Below are 15668 nucleotides of genomic sequence, written 5' to 3'. Positions count from 1 at the left end.
TGGCATTTGGGTGTGTGTGTGGACGGGCCCCGCCCTTTTTGTACTGCATTTGAGCCTTACCGTGATGATTGACAACCAGTAGGCTTGTTGCTGTATGCTGCTTCATGGTCTTATCCCCCTTCCCCTCCTATTATCACCCCCTACCCCCCCCCCTCTCTCTAGTGTCCCTCTCTCTTCTTCCCCTCTTTCCTTTTCCGTCCGGTCCAACACCAAAGATTTTCAGACATGATTGAAATTAATAAAGTTTGGCCTCAATTACAAAAGGGGTTTATTCAGACATACCTTTGGTTTGTCAGAAGATTAATAACCCCTCTTGTTAAAGCAAAATATGTCCAACACAAGAGGCCCTCAGCTCTCGTCTGTCTGCCCAGCTGTTGGACAGGACAAGTTAAAAAAAAAAAAAAAAAAAAAAGGAAATGGGGAATCGCGGATGTAAATTTCCTCATCATAACTGAGGGATGTAATGTTGATTATATGGTTACTGTTTGTAATTTTATGTATGATACCTAGATTGTCAAAAGTAAAAAAAAAAAAAAAACATAACTGAGGAACTTGTGAACAGAATAGAGGTGCATACTGTTTGGCAGATGCAGATATACTCAAATACATGAGCCTGAGGCAAAACTGACACCACCCACTGTGTGCTAATAAATCACACTTGCTCTGTGAGTCAGGACGTGATCCGTCAGGATGACAATGTTGCCTAATTCATGCGGCTTGTACTCCGACGCGGCTTGTGTATGTATAAAATTAGTTAAACACGTGAAAATAGTTAATCGGGTGCGCTTTGTAGTCCGGAATTTACGGTATATATATATATATATATATATGTATATATATATAAAACTGCAGCTGCAGGATAGAGGTTGAGGATGTGAACTCTTACATAAATGCTGTGTTTTGCATGGTAATCTAATTATGCCTCTATTTTGAAAGCATATTGTGCATCATCATGTGAGTCAAATACTGTTTGTGCTTCATTGTTAGTATGACTTCATAACACAGGAGTCTGCCATGTCATTTATTCAGTCTACTTGAAGAAGCTATAATCAGATTCAATAAACGATGGTTCAGCGCAAGGCAAAACAAGTTTGTTTTTAAAAATGTTCTATATCTACAAGCTTTTCTTACTTCATGTCTGAATATTAAATTTATTCAATAAATAAATTAACATGTTGCCACAAAAAAACTAAAATATGTCAATGTGAAGACTAAATACTACTTTTAAAGGATATGGGTATAACTTGTAGTTTAATGGGTGACAGCATCACTATGGAGTGAATCTACATGTTGGACAAAGACAGCACGACTGAGTTTCATTTAAGAAATTTTCTTGGTATTTTCTTTACTCTTTTGATCTGTTTACCTTTTTGATCCATATAATTTTGTTATCTCACGTTTGCTATTATAACAGAGACTAAGAAAAAAAGAGGAACGTTTGATTGCTTTAAAAAAAAAGGTTGCAAACATCCAAAATAAGCAAAATCAAGTATTTTTTTTTCAAGGAAATGTGCATTTCATAAAACCATTTTCTTGTGATACAAACCAAACGCAATGGTTAAAAATTGTAAAAATCTATGTATTTTCATTGCATGAAAATGGAGGTATTTTTTTTTTCTAATTGCAGCAATGAACAGTAATTGGCAAGTCAATAATTTAGTCATCTGTAAAATTATGACTGAGTGATGCTTCAGAATCATCGCAATATGCATCCAAACACCAACAAGTGCTGAGATCTTTTATCGTAACAACTTAACTTCGGGTTTGGAAAAATTAAGTAAACGTTGTTTTTTTTGTTTTCATTCATTGCTATCTTTTTTCTCGACAAGCAAAATGAAACAAAGAAAAGAGCTTGTTTTTTCTCTTGTGAAAATTCAAATAAATGGATGATTCTAGAATTAAGTTCAAGATCCTCCTGTTAACCTATAAGGCCTTACATGGAATGGCCCCGTCCTATATTAAGGACCTCATAGTCCCTTACCAACCAATCAGAACACTTCGCTCGCAAAATGCAGGACTGCTTGTGGTTCCTAGAATTAGTAAAAGTACGGTTGGAGGTAGAGCGTTTAGCCACCAAGCCCCTGTCTTATGGAATAAACTCCCAGCTCATGTAAGAGAGGCCGACTCAGTTTCTACATTCAAAGCTAGACTGAAAACATTCCTCTTTGGACAGGCTTATTGTCAGACTAGCTAGTATTCAGAGATTATTTAACTTAATGTTAGTTTGTTTAAATTAAACTTAATAATAACTATTTCTTTTAAAAGGCTGCTAGAAGTTGAAGCTGGGGTAACTATGGTGCACTGGGGTTCTGTCCTCTTTCCTTTTTTACTTCTACCCTTCCTCTCCTCTATTCTTGATCATAATTTATCATTTAGTTCTCCATGCCTCTGTTTGGTGCAGTGCGATTCATGTATTGTCCCTCTTTTCCTCTCCCCTCCTGGGGAGTGGGAGTGCTTCCAGACTCCAGTTGGCTCATCCGTGCTCCAGTTCCTGACCGTTTACCTCGCCTTTGCTCCTGCTCCTACACCTGGCTGTGGATCCTGCCTCTGGCTCATCTCTGGCTCGTCTCTGCTCTGTACCTGACCGAGTACCTCGTCTCTGCTCCTGCTCCTACACCTGGCTGTGGTTCCTGTCTCCGGCTCGACTCGCGCCTTTGACTGTCCCCACAACCACGGCTGGATGAAGCTCGTCTGCTGGACTTTTATATATGTAGCTGTAGATTTAGATAAGTTAATTCTTCTCTAAGATTTCTGGTAAATCGCCTGTCCGTCCTGGGGGAGGATCCCTCCTTCATGTGGGCACCCCTGAGGTTTCTTCGTTTTTTCCGGAATCCGGTTTTTTTGGGAGTTTTTCCTTACCGCGAAGGGGGGTCTAAGGGCAGGGATGCCAGTATAGCTTAGTCAGTTTGTTAGTTCATTTTAGTATTTTTCTATTGAACTCTTTGTATTCGTGATCCTTTTGATTTCATGTTTTACTTCGAAGCCCATCGAGACGACTGTTGTCGTGATTTTGGGCTATACAAATAAAATTGAATTGAATTGAATTGAATCATATTATTTGATTTATTTTTTGAGAGAAAACTTTAAAAACCAAAAGGAACTATTTTGTGGCCACAAATTAGTTTGTCATTTAAAAAATATAAACGTTTTGTAAACACAGATTGGCATTTCGTTCATACAATTTCACTATTTTGATTGCCAGAAATATTATTTTTTGAACTGTTAAAGACTCACTCCAATCATCTTTTGATCTATTTTCAAAGCATTCTCAGTGTTCTTTTAATTATGATTTCTGTTTTTTGGCCAAAATAAAACAAAAAAAACCAACTGTGTCGTTTTCTGGGACATAGTTTCTGCAGGGCAGCAGGAGTTAATTTAGAAATTCACCTATGGGTTGTGGACGGGGCTGTTGGCTGTTTGCATGTTCTCCCGATAACTTACAGCGCCTCTAAACCTATGGATGCATCAGAATGGAGCGGGACTTCCATAGTAACAACTTGCACGTCACAAATAGAAGCTGAGCTGCATATTTTCTTTGACTGCTCCGATAAGAATAAAGAAATAAACTCCAAAGTCCATAAAAACATTTTTTTATTGATTGATTTAACTGACGATTTACCTTATTTGTGAGCACAATTTTTTGTTTGGTTCATACAATTTTTTTATATCATGGCAATGCATAAATTACAGTAGTAATTTGTTTAAACTCATTTTTTTACCTATTTTGTGGCCACAAATTAGTATTTTGTTTGAACAATTAATTTAATTTGTGGCCAAAAATTTAAGTTTTGGTTTGCGCTATTTAGTAGTTAGGTTTTTTTATTTTATTTTATTTTTTACCATTTCATCAGACGGTATCCATATTTTTCTATTTAAACACAATAAGTTGGTTTTGATCCTCCAAAATTGTCTTTATTTAAACTGTTTATATTTATCATTTAAATAAATAAACGAAAAACTAATGCTTAATTTTGTTTTCATAAAATGCTTTTTTTTTTTTTTAAATAGAAAGCTGCTCCACTGCTGTATAGCTCCAACATGTTTGTTTTCCAGCATCCTCATTTGTTCAGCTTCTGTGGCCACAGCTGGCCTCAGTCCAAACTTTCTGTGTCGTGTGCCAATCTGCTCAAATGCTGGCCAAGTCCACCCACTCTGCTGTCCTCTTACTTACCTGCCACTGGTGGTAGTTCATCAGATGAAAGGAAAAGGCCCTATGTTGTCCTTAAACGCTCTCTTCCTAAATGAAATGCCCCCAGCCTCGTCCATGCATTTGTGTGAACGTGGCCCACTTTCTTTTCCAACCGTGTGTGTGTGTGTCTAAGTGATTGCTCTCTGGAGACTTGCTTCCCCGCTCCCTGGGTAATAGGAAACGGCGGAAACAAACGGATGCTGGGCTGAACGCCTCCTCTCTGTCCAACAGACTGCTCGAAGGGTAAACAGGCATGATTTTTTTTTTTTTTTTTTTGCTTTCTCTGTCTGATGTTTTCTTCTCTTTTATGAAACCTCCTCCTAAGTGCTTCGGTTTGGTCATCCTGTTAGTCATGCTTTTCCTTTTCAAGAGCTGAAACTCCTACATTAGTCTGAACCCACGGAGCTCTAAGTAAAGGTCAGATACACCTCTTCCGCTTTTGCAAATGTAATAATAATTGCAGCCTGTTACCTTCTTTATGTTCCCTGCTGTTTTATAAAGGCTTAATTTAGAAGCCTGAAGCAGGAAGACAAAAGTAAATGTTCTAATGTACCTTTGCAAATCCAGCTATTACAACAGCTTTGACCAGACAAAAATAAACTAGATTTAGTGATGGCTTACTGGTATTCTATCCAAATTTTCAATTAGGAGAAAAGGGATTTTATTCCCTCATAAGAGTAAAACACACGTTTTATTATTTTGTCGAGGTTTGCTTAAAGACCCTCTCTGATCATCTGTTGATATATTATTAAAGTATTCACCATGGTCTTCACAAAAACCTGTGTTGTTTTCTAGGACATCGTTTTTGCAGAGCGGCAGAAGTTCATCAGAAATTTCCCTCTAAGTTGCCTCCCGTCGCCCTCAACGGAGCTGTCTATTCACATTCTCTCCTGCTACCTTACAGCCACTTAGAACCCCAATCTTACATTACTGGTGCATCAAAAATGGTGAGCAATATTGGAGCTATCCAGCTGTACAGTTCTGAGCCAGATTTCAGCTTAGATAAGGAAAATGAAGACGTACAGTATGTACAGAATGGAGTTGAGCAAGAAGTATGCTGTCAGCCTGCTGTAGCCATGATGTTACAGTTATAAGCTTTTTCCAATGGCATATTTTTTTATTTGCTCCTGATCTACAATAATTTAAATAAAAACAAACAATCAGAAATGCAGTTTTTATTTTAATTTTCTTTATTTATACTTTCCATTGTGAGAAAACATGGTACAAAAAAATGTGAAAAACACCAAACACAATTTTTATTGGCGTGGGTCTTCAAATGCAAATTGTTTGGACCACAGTTTAAATGGATGTGTGGTTTATATCTTTTATTTTGATGAGGATTACTATTCCTTCTGGTTACTCCCAACCGCCGATATAAGTAATTCATAAGTGTTTCTTGCGTTTGTCATTCATTGATATGCAAAGATGTCTGTTAAAGGGTTTTTTGCCGACAGGTCTTTATGTTAATTCAGTTTTGAGCTTTCCAAAATTTTGGGTGGGTTGAGAATTACGCGTATTTTGCGTAGTTTATACGCAATTATTACTTAAATCTTACACAACTGTTCTTGATTTTTGCAAGATACATACGCAAATTTGTGGCTTTCCACAACCGTTCCATATACGTCTGATGAACTCTTCACGTATGTATTGTTGGGGTTACGTATTATCTTTTGCTGACACCCTATTAGCACCATAATATGATTGTCTAAGTGCTACCTTCCAGTAAGAAACATTGATGTGCTTGGTTATTGAATGACCCACTTTTATGTTACCACCACTTTCAAATTGACGCACAAATCACTAATGAATTGCATTTAAACGGCACAATTATCCCGCTCAGTTCATGTTGTACAGTGATTTATGTGTTCTTTGTGTGGTTTATTCGTACTTTTTCCGTGGTTTAACGTGGTTAAAACCAGGTGTGAAAATTTCATGTGAAAACCTTAATTTTCCTCACTTTTTCCACATATATTCACGAATAACCAAGTTTCGTCCATGCAATATGTGCAAATTGTACGTAGTGTCTTGTGACACGGCCTAAACATGGCGATGTTTGTATTGTGAAAAAGTAGCGACTGAATTGGCCTTACTTGGTCGAAACCGCAAGCTAGTCACTTCTATGGGTGAAGTCACACTCACTCAGCCCAATTCTCAAATACAGTCAGTGGTCCACTCACAGTATTGTTGGGTGTGGTTGTGCGGGAGTCTTTGTCATCTTTACAGCCAATGAAGAGGCAGCATCGTCAAACAGTAGATAAACTGTTGAGGGAAGGGTTCTTGTTGTGTATCTTTTATTGGTTTTTAGGAGATGGACCACATTTTTACACGTTTTAAAATAAAAACAAAAACATGAATCTGTCGTTCATGTTTTTTTATGAAGAAATAATTTTTCCATTTGATTTTCTGGCCAAATGTGACACCATGGCTGTGTTTTCTGCATGCAAACCTTAGTTTCCTTGAAAAATAGGAGACAGAAAGGGCTTTAATGGGTTGTTTTGTCCAAAGCAGGATTTTTAACGACTTTGTAATTATTTTCCACTACTAGCGTTAAAGTTTTTACTGCAACACTCAGAATGCAGGGCACGTATTCGCTGCAGTGTCTCCTAAATCTCTTTTTTCATGTTCCTCCTGGAAGGAAACAGTGTTGTTCATCAGTTCTAGGGTGGACTGTTGATGCTGATGCATCACTATAGATATTGCAACAAAAACATGTAATTATCTGAGCTACTCTTCTGAATCGGAAGGTTTTCAAATGCATTCTATGGTGTCCAATGAAAGAAAATAAATTACCCTCAACAAGCCGGACTCTTGGTGATTTTTCTTTTTCCTTCATTCTGCAGATGAAAGCTAACTCATGGGTTTAGTCATAATCAAGGCCTGAATATTGATGACAGAGGAGTTGATGACAAGTACAGAGTTAAGGGAGAATGTTTTGGCTAGCCGTTCATGAAGTAGCCGTTCATGGAGTTGAGCCAATGGGTGCTTGGGTTCTGCAGCAAGACAAGATCCTAAACAAACTAATAGGTCAGAGGGGCCTAAAAGAATAATAGAAAGAAGTTTTCAAAGAAGACTGTAGTCATAGCCGTGTCTTGTATTTGAATTAGTCTGTGGGAGGACTTCAAAAATTATATTTGTACAGGAAAACCCCTCAATGTTGCACTGTTGTTGCAATCATTGATGGAAAACAGATTTATCCTTGTTTAAAATTAAAATGAGACATTACTCGGATTATTGAAATATGGAAAAATGTGAGGAGAAACCCCATAAATGGGGCAGAGGTTTTTTTTTGCACATGCACTTTATGAAATGTGTAGCTCCTTTATACTACTATAAAAACTATAGATGGCTGCAGATCAATCCTTTGTGGTTTACTTTGTTTGCCTTAGCTAATGCAGAGAGCTCCTCTATGCAGATTACAGACAACATGAAACAGCAATTAAATCATGTTATGTCTAAGTCACAACTGCCCTTATGGATGAATATGGGCTCTCTGCAGACTAAAGATGTGCAAGCCTGTCCAGGACACGCAGGTGTCCAACACAAAATTTTAAGACCATCGTCTGCTCAGTGAGCCTGCAGAGCATTAATGGTTATGCCCGATTTTCCACGGCATTTTGTAAGCAAGAGGACATAAGACAAGAGTGTAGTTTGTGTGGGCATCCTATTTAGTTACTTGCAATACTTTACTGCAATCACTTATAGCTCACGCGATTGAGCCGGTTGGCCGATGATCGAAGGGGTCGGGGGTTCAATCCCCTCTCCCCTCAGTCAACTGTCGCTGTGATGTTGTGTGTTGCCCCACTGGTGTGTGAATGCGTATGAATGTCCCAGTGACAGTAGGCGCATACTGGCAGCCACGCCTCTGTCAGTTTGCCCCAGGGCAGCTGTGGCTACGTCAATAGCTTACCATCACCAAGTCTAAATGAGGAGTGAATGAATAAAGTGGTTTGAGTGTTTATGTAGCTCTATTGAGGCCTTAGTCACGTGCACCTGTACAGAAAACTACAGAACTTAAAAAACTGGCTTCAAATCAGCTCAGTACAAATAACGGCACATTTACTCTTGTTCATCAAATCTACTATCTTGTCCTTTTTGGAACATATTTACCTTCATACTTTGTGTTGTCCATGTCTGTTTATATCAGACAAAAGCAGGTAATCTCACTGTCTAAGAGAGAAGGGTTTTTGGTTTGAAAACTATGAGTCATTAGATTCCATTTGTGCTTTATTGCTGCAAGTAGAGATTAGTAGATAATTGAAAATGATCAATAAATCACAGCATTTTGACTTTACTTTGGAAGAATGAAGTGAAAAGATACAAACATTTTCAGCTTAAGTCTCTGCAAAGCCATCACTAATCTTACTGCACATAAATGCATCAATATTCTTATTAAATTGGCCACACACGGAACACATGCAATTTTTTAAAACTGTTTTAACTGGAGCTGTAGAAGGAAATTCTGCAGGACTGTCTCAGCACAGCCCTTTAAGCATGGCTGTATTAATCCATGCTCTCAGGTCTGACATTTGGCTTATTTGTTAGACGCAGTCGCTCTTCGCGTCAGTCTGAGCGCTCCTGACGTCAGCAAATAATTACAGCCGACGCCGAACAACAGAGGTGTCAGACAAGACTGATAGAAGTGGACCTCACGACTTTAATCGGCGCTGCCGCTGAGGCGTGCATCACCACAGAACAAACAGGGAAAACACAGGAATGATAAAACGGGAGCATCTTCAATAGTTTGCCTCAGAAGACCAGAAACCTGGTTATTGACTCCTAAATGAGAGAGTGTAATGGGCCTCCAGTAACATCAGAAAATGAGCTACGAGTTTCTGTTCTTTAGCATGTGAGACAAACAGGTGGTTGGGGGGTCATTGTTCCCCATCTCGGTCCATCTGGGTCATCTTTTGTGCCATTTCCTTAACAGGAAGAGGATTAAAAGAGCCCCAGATATTTTCTGAGTATGTGGTTTTCAATAAACCCAACTGCAAAAAAAAACAAAAAAACAAAAACTGAGTAGAGATGTAAATAGTTCAACCCTGAATTTGTCTGCCTTGCTTAAAAAATATGCTCTCTTGCAGGGAGAGCAGAATAATTCATCAGACTGAGCCTCTTCGACACTTTCTGGCATCGCTGATGATGTTCTTATCGGTTAAAATGATGTGTTGCATTGTGTTGCATCATCTCTCCGTAAAATGAATCAGTAAAATCTGTACAGTTGAAGTTTGGGAGCAGCGGTCACAGGACATTGCATTATAATCTATATGATGACATTTAGAACACTTGTAGAAAACAATAAACAACTAAATGATTAAAAATGAACGTGTTTGTTCTGGTAATGGACCTAAGTTTAACTGTGAGCAGAAAATGGTGCTTCCCTGCATCAATAGTCCTACCATTATAATGTTTAGTTTGCATTACAATGTATGTAAAGCCTTTTGGATGGATACGGGCTGTCTGTGGGTAAACAATAGGTAATCCTGTACTGGAAACGCAGGTAACTCACACAAAATAGTAAGATTGTAGAATGCTCAGTAAGGTCATAGAGTGAGAATGTTCATGCATTTCTTTTTTTACTGGCATGCTGCGAGAGACAGGTCATAGCTAGCACTTTTACAACACTCAAGGGTAAAGTAAGGGTGAATTAGATCAGAAGCAGGCATGTCGTACAGATTTTTAATTTTAGTAACCCCTCCCAAACCTTGTGCAGTGCACAAGGAGCTCACTAGTGCTGCTCGTGATAAGGTGCCCTCCTTGCCTATAGCCTGACTGTTAGAATTGAGGAAATTAGACCATCAGAACAAAGTTTGTGTGTGCATCCTACTGGTGTCCTATAGGCACTTACATGCACATCTGTTCGAAATGTTTTTTTAATGAATTTGGTTTTAAGAATTACTCGAAGAAATTCATGTGCATCCATCAGACTTACAATTTTTCTTTAATTATTTTATAGCACCTCAAAACATCAAACTCTCCTAAATTAAAAGGCATTTTTACTCTAAACTCAATTATTTTTACTTGACGTTGGCCCTCTGTGTTGAAAACAAACCTTAAGAGTGTTATGCAGCAGCAATTTAGATTCATTTTAAGAAGATTTATCTAGAAAAATACTGCAAAGAGAAATTGCTGTGTGAGCTGACATAGAGGTTGTGAGCAGACTAAGAATCAGTTACACTGATGAGGTAGCTTGAGGAGCAAGAATTGCCATAAACTTGAAAGAGCCTTTTCTTCTTGTTTCATTCCAAAGGTCCCCTCTCTCTGTGTCCTTCGGCCAGTGTGGACATCTCGCCTTTTATCTCACCACAATTTGCACTGGAACAAATCTGTTATCAGCTGCTAGCTGCTCTGGAAAGCTACATTTTGTTCTTCGTATCCTTTGACAGGGATGAGCGGGTCTGTGCCGCTGTCACTCATCTCATCACGGGGGTGTAAAAAGCGTCTGAACAGATGCTGTTTTTGTATCAGTGACATCTTTTTTTTTTTTTTTTTTTTAAAGCTTGGGGGGTATTTTGCTCTTGTCTGATTTCATGTCTTCGTTTTGTGAGAGCAGAAGAAGAAGATGTGACAAACCGTTAACAAGCTGCAGGTCGTGAAAACCGTGTTATTCTGAAAGAAGGATGAGATGAAGCTCTGGCGTGTGCCTTTTCCAACGCCATCTGCTTTCTCTTCCCTGCTCGTCTGACAAGAGTTATGTTTACATAAAATTGCTACTGTTCCTCTCAATATAACCATATTGGCTTTTTGTCATTGGATCACCCAAGATCCTGGCTTTTACAGTCTGTGTTTACATTTTCTGAGCATGATCACCTTAAAACAGAAAAGTGATTCTATAGCTGTCCTTCCTAACGACAAGGAATTCTTTACTATCCATCTCCTGCCATTGTCTCCTGCTCTCTTTTCAGGGCTGGTTTATTTCAAGAGAAGAACAAAATATTGATCCCACAGATTCCAGCAGGAAGGCTCAACCCCCTCTCAGTTAGTTAAAGCAACTGAGCCAGGTTTATCCCGCCAACAAACGGAGACTATTCCCGCTCAAAAGCAGAACTCCTAATGAGGAACTTCAAATCCAACTGCTTTCCAGGTTGTCACGAGACAACTCAGTCATGAATAATTTCAAAGGATCACTGCTTTCATTGCACTGCGGTGTTGTAATGTTTTGCTTGAAGGTGAGCCATGAAAAATTCATTTGTCTATGACTCGGAGAATAAACTGCACAACGCCAAGCCGCAGATATTGGACGGATTGGGCTGTGACTTCATCAGGTCGGGCTGAAAGGCTCATTAAAATGGATGATGTTAGCAATAAAGAGGTTGATTGGTGAGTCAACTTCCTGCTCTCTGATTTGGGTCACTTTGTACCGTCAGAGTCTGACAGCTGTCCTGCTGAGGCTGGTGCTTTTTCCTTCTCTTCCAGAACATTTCAAATTGCTGATTAATCGCTCCATTCTGTGTGAAGGAGCAGAAAACCAGCACAAGGCTATTTACTGAGCCATGCTCATGTCAAAAAAGAAATAAAACAATCTCTTTATTGGTTGCACAGCACCGTCTTCTTCTTTTTTTTGTAACCCTTGTGCTATCCTAGGCACTTTAACATTGGAAGTTGGGTCATCCAGACCCACTAGACAGTGCTCTGAACCTTTTTTCTTCAATGATTTGTGATCTTCACTGGTGTCCATGGATTACATGAAATCTTTCCACCTTTATCCACCTTTGTCATGGTAGGGAGAACACGTCAATGTAAGATAGCACATGGGTTAATCAAAGTTTTCTGTTTTAAAAATGGTGTTTGTGTGTGTCTGCAACGTGGGGACACACTCATCTCGCACATGCATATCTGTACATCACAAATGTGCAAATTATGCACGCCACTGGAATGCATTTTAACAATCCCTTTGATAACATCTAAAATACCCTGCAGAGATCCAAGACGGCAATCCGAATGAGGGCAAATTTTTATTCATCATATGTTGAAAAAACTGCTCCATTTCATGATAACCACAGTGCAAATGTGACGACAACCCAAGAAAGGAAATTTGTCTGAAATTTGAAAACAGTTAAGTAAGGAAAAACAACCAGAAAGGAGCAACAAAAGAATCTCAAAAATGCATGAAGTGAAAAAAGAAATACTTCATGAATCTCTACAATTCTTTCTTTTGTAATATCTCTTGTGAAATATTCTAATCAAAAAGATCAAAAGATAGGGATAATTGTTGTGCAGGGGCCATTTAGGATATGCATCTGGATGTATATTTGTTGGGTGGGTCAATGTGACCCAAACACCCAAACAGGACTTTAGAACCCAAATTAGCCTATTTTTGCAAACAAATCATGACATATAAACAGATTGCAAATGACAAATGACCCCATTAAAAAAGGTTTTGTCTTTGAATGTTTGGGTCAATGTGACCCGGCCACCATACAGCGGTTTATTAAAATATTATCTCCTTGATTTTCACAGTTTTGTGTCTTGGACTGCTGATGTCATCGGTGTGAGCATAAACAAAACGCGTGCCACAACAGTAAAAAACGACATTACATTACTTTGAAGGGGACTGCTTATTTTGTCCCTACACACATAATTTATCACAGTGCTGAAGGATCAAAGGTGCCACGTGAAGAAAACGACAAAAGCTGCAAAGGTTACTGCTGACTTCTCATGCTCGGGGGATGAGGGCGGTGACAGCTGGCAGCGTTAAATAATGGCTTGCCTCCTGGATTATAGCCTTATTAACAAAACTGTAATAAACGTTTGGCAAAAGGTCAGTCTGGGAGCAATATTCAGGAAAAGGCTGTCATTTTAGAAAAATTACACAAATTTACAAAGAACTGTCTTGGAAACAGAAAAATATTACAAGTTTATCCTCTAAAAAAGGTCCTTGCTGGCAAATGGGTTTAAAGATGCTCACAACAGCCGAACAGAGGACGGTTGGGTAAATCCAGCGAGGTGCTCCCATCTGGCTCTTTGAACTGAGCGTCGGGGCGTTTGTGTCCTCGTTCGACATTGTGCTGTCCTTTTTCTGTGCATTGGGAGCCCTCTTTTGTAAACAAGCAGTTTCCCCAAAACTGCAGCCAAAAGCAGGAACTGAGCCATCTGGGCAGAGCAGGGAAATCACACCCATGGAGCCGTCGTCCGTCCCTTCTCTGAGAAGTTTCTGGTAAACACTTGAATGGACGGGGGAGGGAGTGAGCCTGAGCGGAGAGGTAAGAAAGGAGACAGTAATGTGCTGTTGTGCTGGATAATTCCTGTCTGTGAAAGTCACACCAGAGAGGTAACAAATGAAAAGGTGTTGTTGTTGCTGTCACTGACAAAGTTGATCTGGCATTGCTCAAGTCGGGCGATGTCCACAATGTCCAGCTCTGACAATAACTGAGTTGGGTCCGTTTTTGTCGTAAGAACTTTTTGTGTTTGCCGCTGTCCCTGTACGTCTTTCTCTGGCTCTTTGTGGTCTTCCTCCACCTCTTCTTCCTCTTCCTCTGTGATGGAGCAGAGGCGGGTGGTGCTCCCTGGGTGATCCATTTGCGGTCTGTAGTGGCACTGGCCATTCAGTAGCCTTCTCAGGGGCATCAGGGGCACCACCTCCTCACCTAGCAGCTGCTGCTGGCGATGCCGGAAGTCACTCTGGCGCTTCAGCCGCTTAAACTCGCTGAAGGCGGAGGTGGCGTTTTGGTAGAGGCTGCGGGCGATGGCTTGGGCCTTCTCCGACTTGCTAAACAGGACTGCGTGACACCGGAGTACCACCGCCATGTTCTTGACCTGGTGTCTGTAGATCCAAGCCAGGATTTTGGGGCGGTATGGGTCCGTTGCACAGCACGTGATTCGGTTCAGAGAGTATAGGTGGACGGGCTTCTTGTCCCCTGATTTGCTGGTGATCATTCGGATTCCTTGCGATCCCACAGTCAACCTCATCTTGACGCTCTGCTCGCCATAGTTGCTCCTCGCCCAGATCTTGGCCACCGCCTCCTGGGTGCACCCTTCTCCCTTTGCCATGATGGTGACAATGCTCCCAAGGTATCGCACGTTGTAAACTGGCTCCTCCTTGTTCAGCTCCACCTTCTGCCGTTTGCTGTGGAAGATGCTGCCTACCCAGTCGAAGGGACAGTCAGGGAGCAGGTCAGGACAGGAGCGCAGGAGCGAGGTGAGGATGGAGTGGTAGGTCAGCCCCGTCCCCAGACTCTTGGGCTTACTCTTGGCCCCATCCTCAGCAAGAACAAACTTATTCCTTCTCCAAGGTAGCATGGTCTAAAAGGAGTCGGAGCTAAACGGCCCTTCGGCTGCTTTTCCTCTTATGTGCTCGGCAGGAAAAGCATGAAAGCTTCTGTGCAGACAAAAAAGAAGCGAAGTGGAGCTGCTTTGTGAAGCTCAGAGGAGAGACTGAAAGCTGCGAGGCTGAGCCAGTCTGTGCGCTCTGTCGCTCCTCCTTCCTCTCCTCCTCCTCTTCCTCTCTTGGCTGCATCCAGCAACGCTGATCAGTGCAGGAGTCTCAGATGCGCTCTCGGGTACACTCACACCCCTCCCTGCTTTATTGTTTTGCTTCCATTTAGCTCCCTACTAAATATTCTTTGTCCCTTTTCAAGTTATGATGTATTGCACATGATTCTCCTTATAGGCAAGAAAATAAACTTATTTCAAATGCATTTGATTTTGGATCTTTTTTCCAATTTATGATAAGAAAATTGTAACATTTTCCAATTAATGATTTGTATCCAACTAAACCTTTTTTTTACATTTCTGATCAAGACAGCACAACGTTATCCTCTAAATAGTCTTAAAACTCACATTTTGTACTTTAAATATCTAAGTTAATTTCAATACTCGAACATGAGAGGATTCAAAAGGATTCTTAAATTCCTGTTCATATCAAAACAAATGGAGAACATCAGTGAGGATCAGAGCTCCTTTCTGTATTCTCAGTCATGCTTTCATTTCCACTTAAGTGATGTTAGGACCGATGTGATGTTGATGTAAGTGACGTTGAGTCCGAGCACTCAGGCAGTCATCCTAGTTCACAGACTGTATTTTGTCTTCAATCATAGTCACACCAGGTTTCATATGTCAATTTTCCAAGACAGCATTTTTCATAGCTGAGTATTTTTTTATGTTAAATTGCTTATACTTTTATAGACACTGTACAGTCTCATTTTCATTCACCCATAGACACACATTCGCACTCTGCTTCCGAACACTGGCACCAACACATAACCACCAGGATCAATGTGGGATTCTGTGTCTTGTCAGAGAAAAACCTAGACACATGGGTGCGCAGGAGGGGAACCAAACATGCGATCTTCTGATCAGAGATCGACTGCTCTATCTCTACACAACTGTATTTTTCAATGGTTTTCTCTTAGTCAGTGCTACATTGGCTTGTCTGAACCCTTTTTTGTCACATCATGGTTTTAGGGGTTTGTTTGGTTTCTCCCAGTTTTCATTCAGGTTCTTTTCTTGACAGCATCAATTGTTGGAAATGGGCCAAGTTTCC

General features: G+C 40.2%; 1 protein-coding gene across 1 annotated transcript; it reads right to left on the bottom strand.

Moving 5' to 3' along the window:
* Positions 1-12122: 12122 nt before the first annotated feature.
* On the bottom strand, positions 12123-14587 carry fam43b (family with sequence similarity 43 member B). The gene has a single exon (XM_011477558.3). It carries the CDS (start codon positions 14423-14425, stop codon positions 13445-13447), a length of 981 nt encoding a protein of 326 aa, XP_011475860.1. The 5' UTR covers positions 14426-14587; the 3' UTR covers positions 12123-13444.
* Between the last annotated feature and the right edge of the window lie 1081 nt (positions 14588-15668).

This window comes from Oryzias latipes, chromosome 7, assembly GCF_002234675.1.
Source record: "Oryzias latipes chromosome 7, ASM223467v1".
Taxonomy (NCBI): domain Eukaryota; kingdom Metazoa; phylum Chordata; class Actinopteri; order Beloniformes; family Adrianichthyidae; genus Oryzias; species Oryzias latipes.
This window is presented reverse-complemented; position numbering and strand designations above follow the sequence as displayed.

Bases quoted from the DNA above. Each gene is read 5' to 3' on its own strand.
- fam43b (XM_011477558.3), bottom strand. From the start codon at position 14,425: ATGCTACCTTGGAGAAGGAATAAGTTTGTTCTTGCTGAGGATGGGGCC.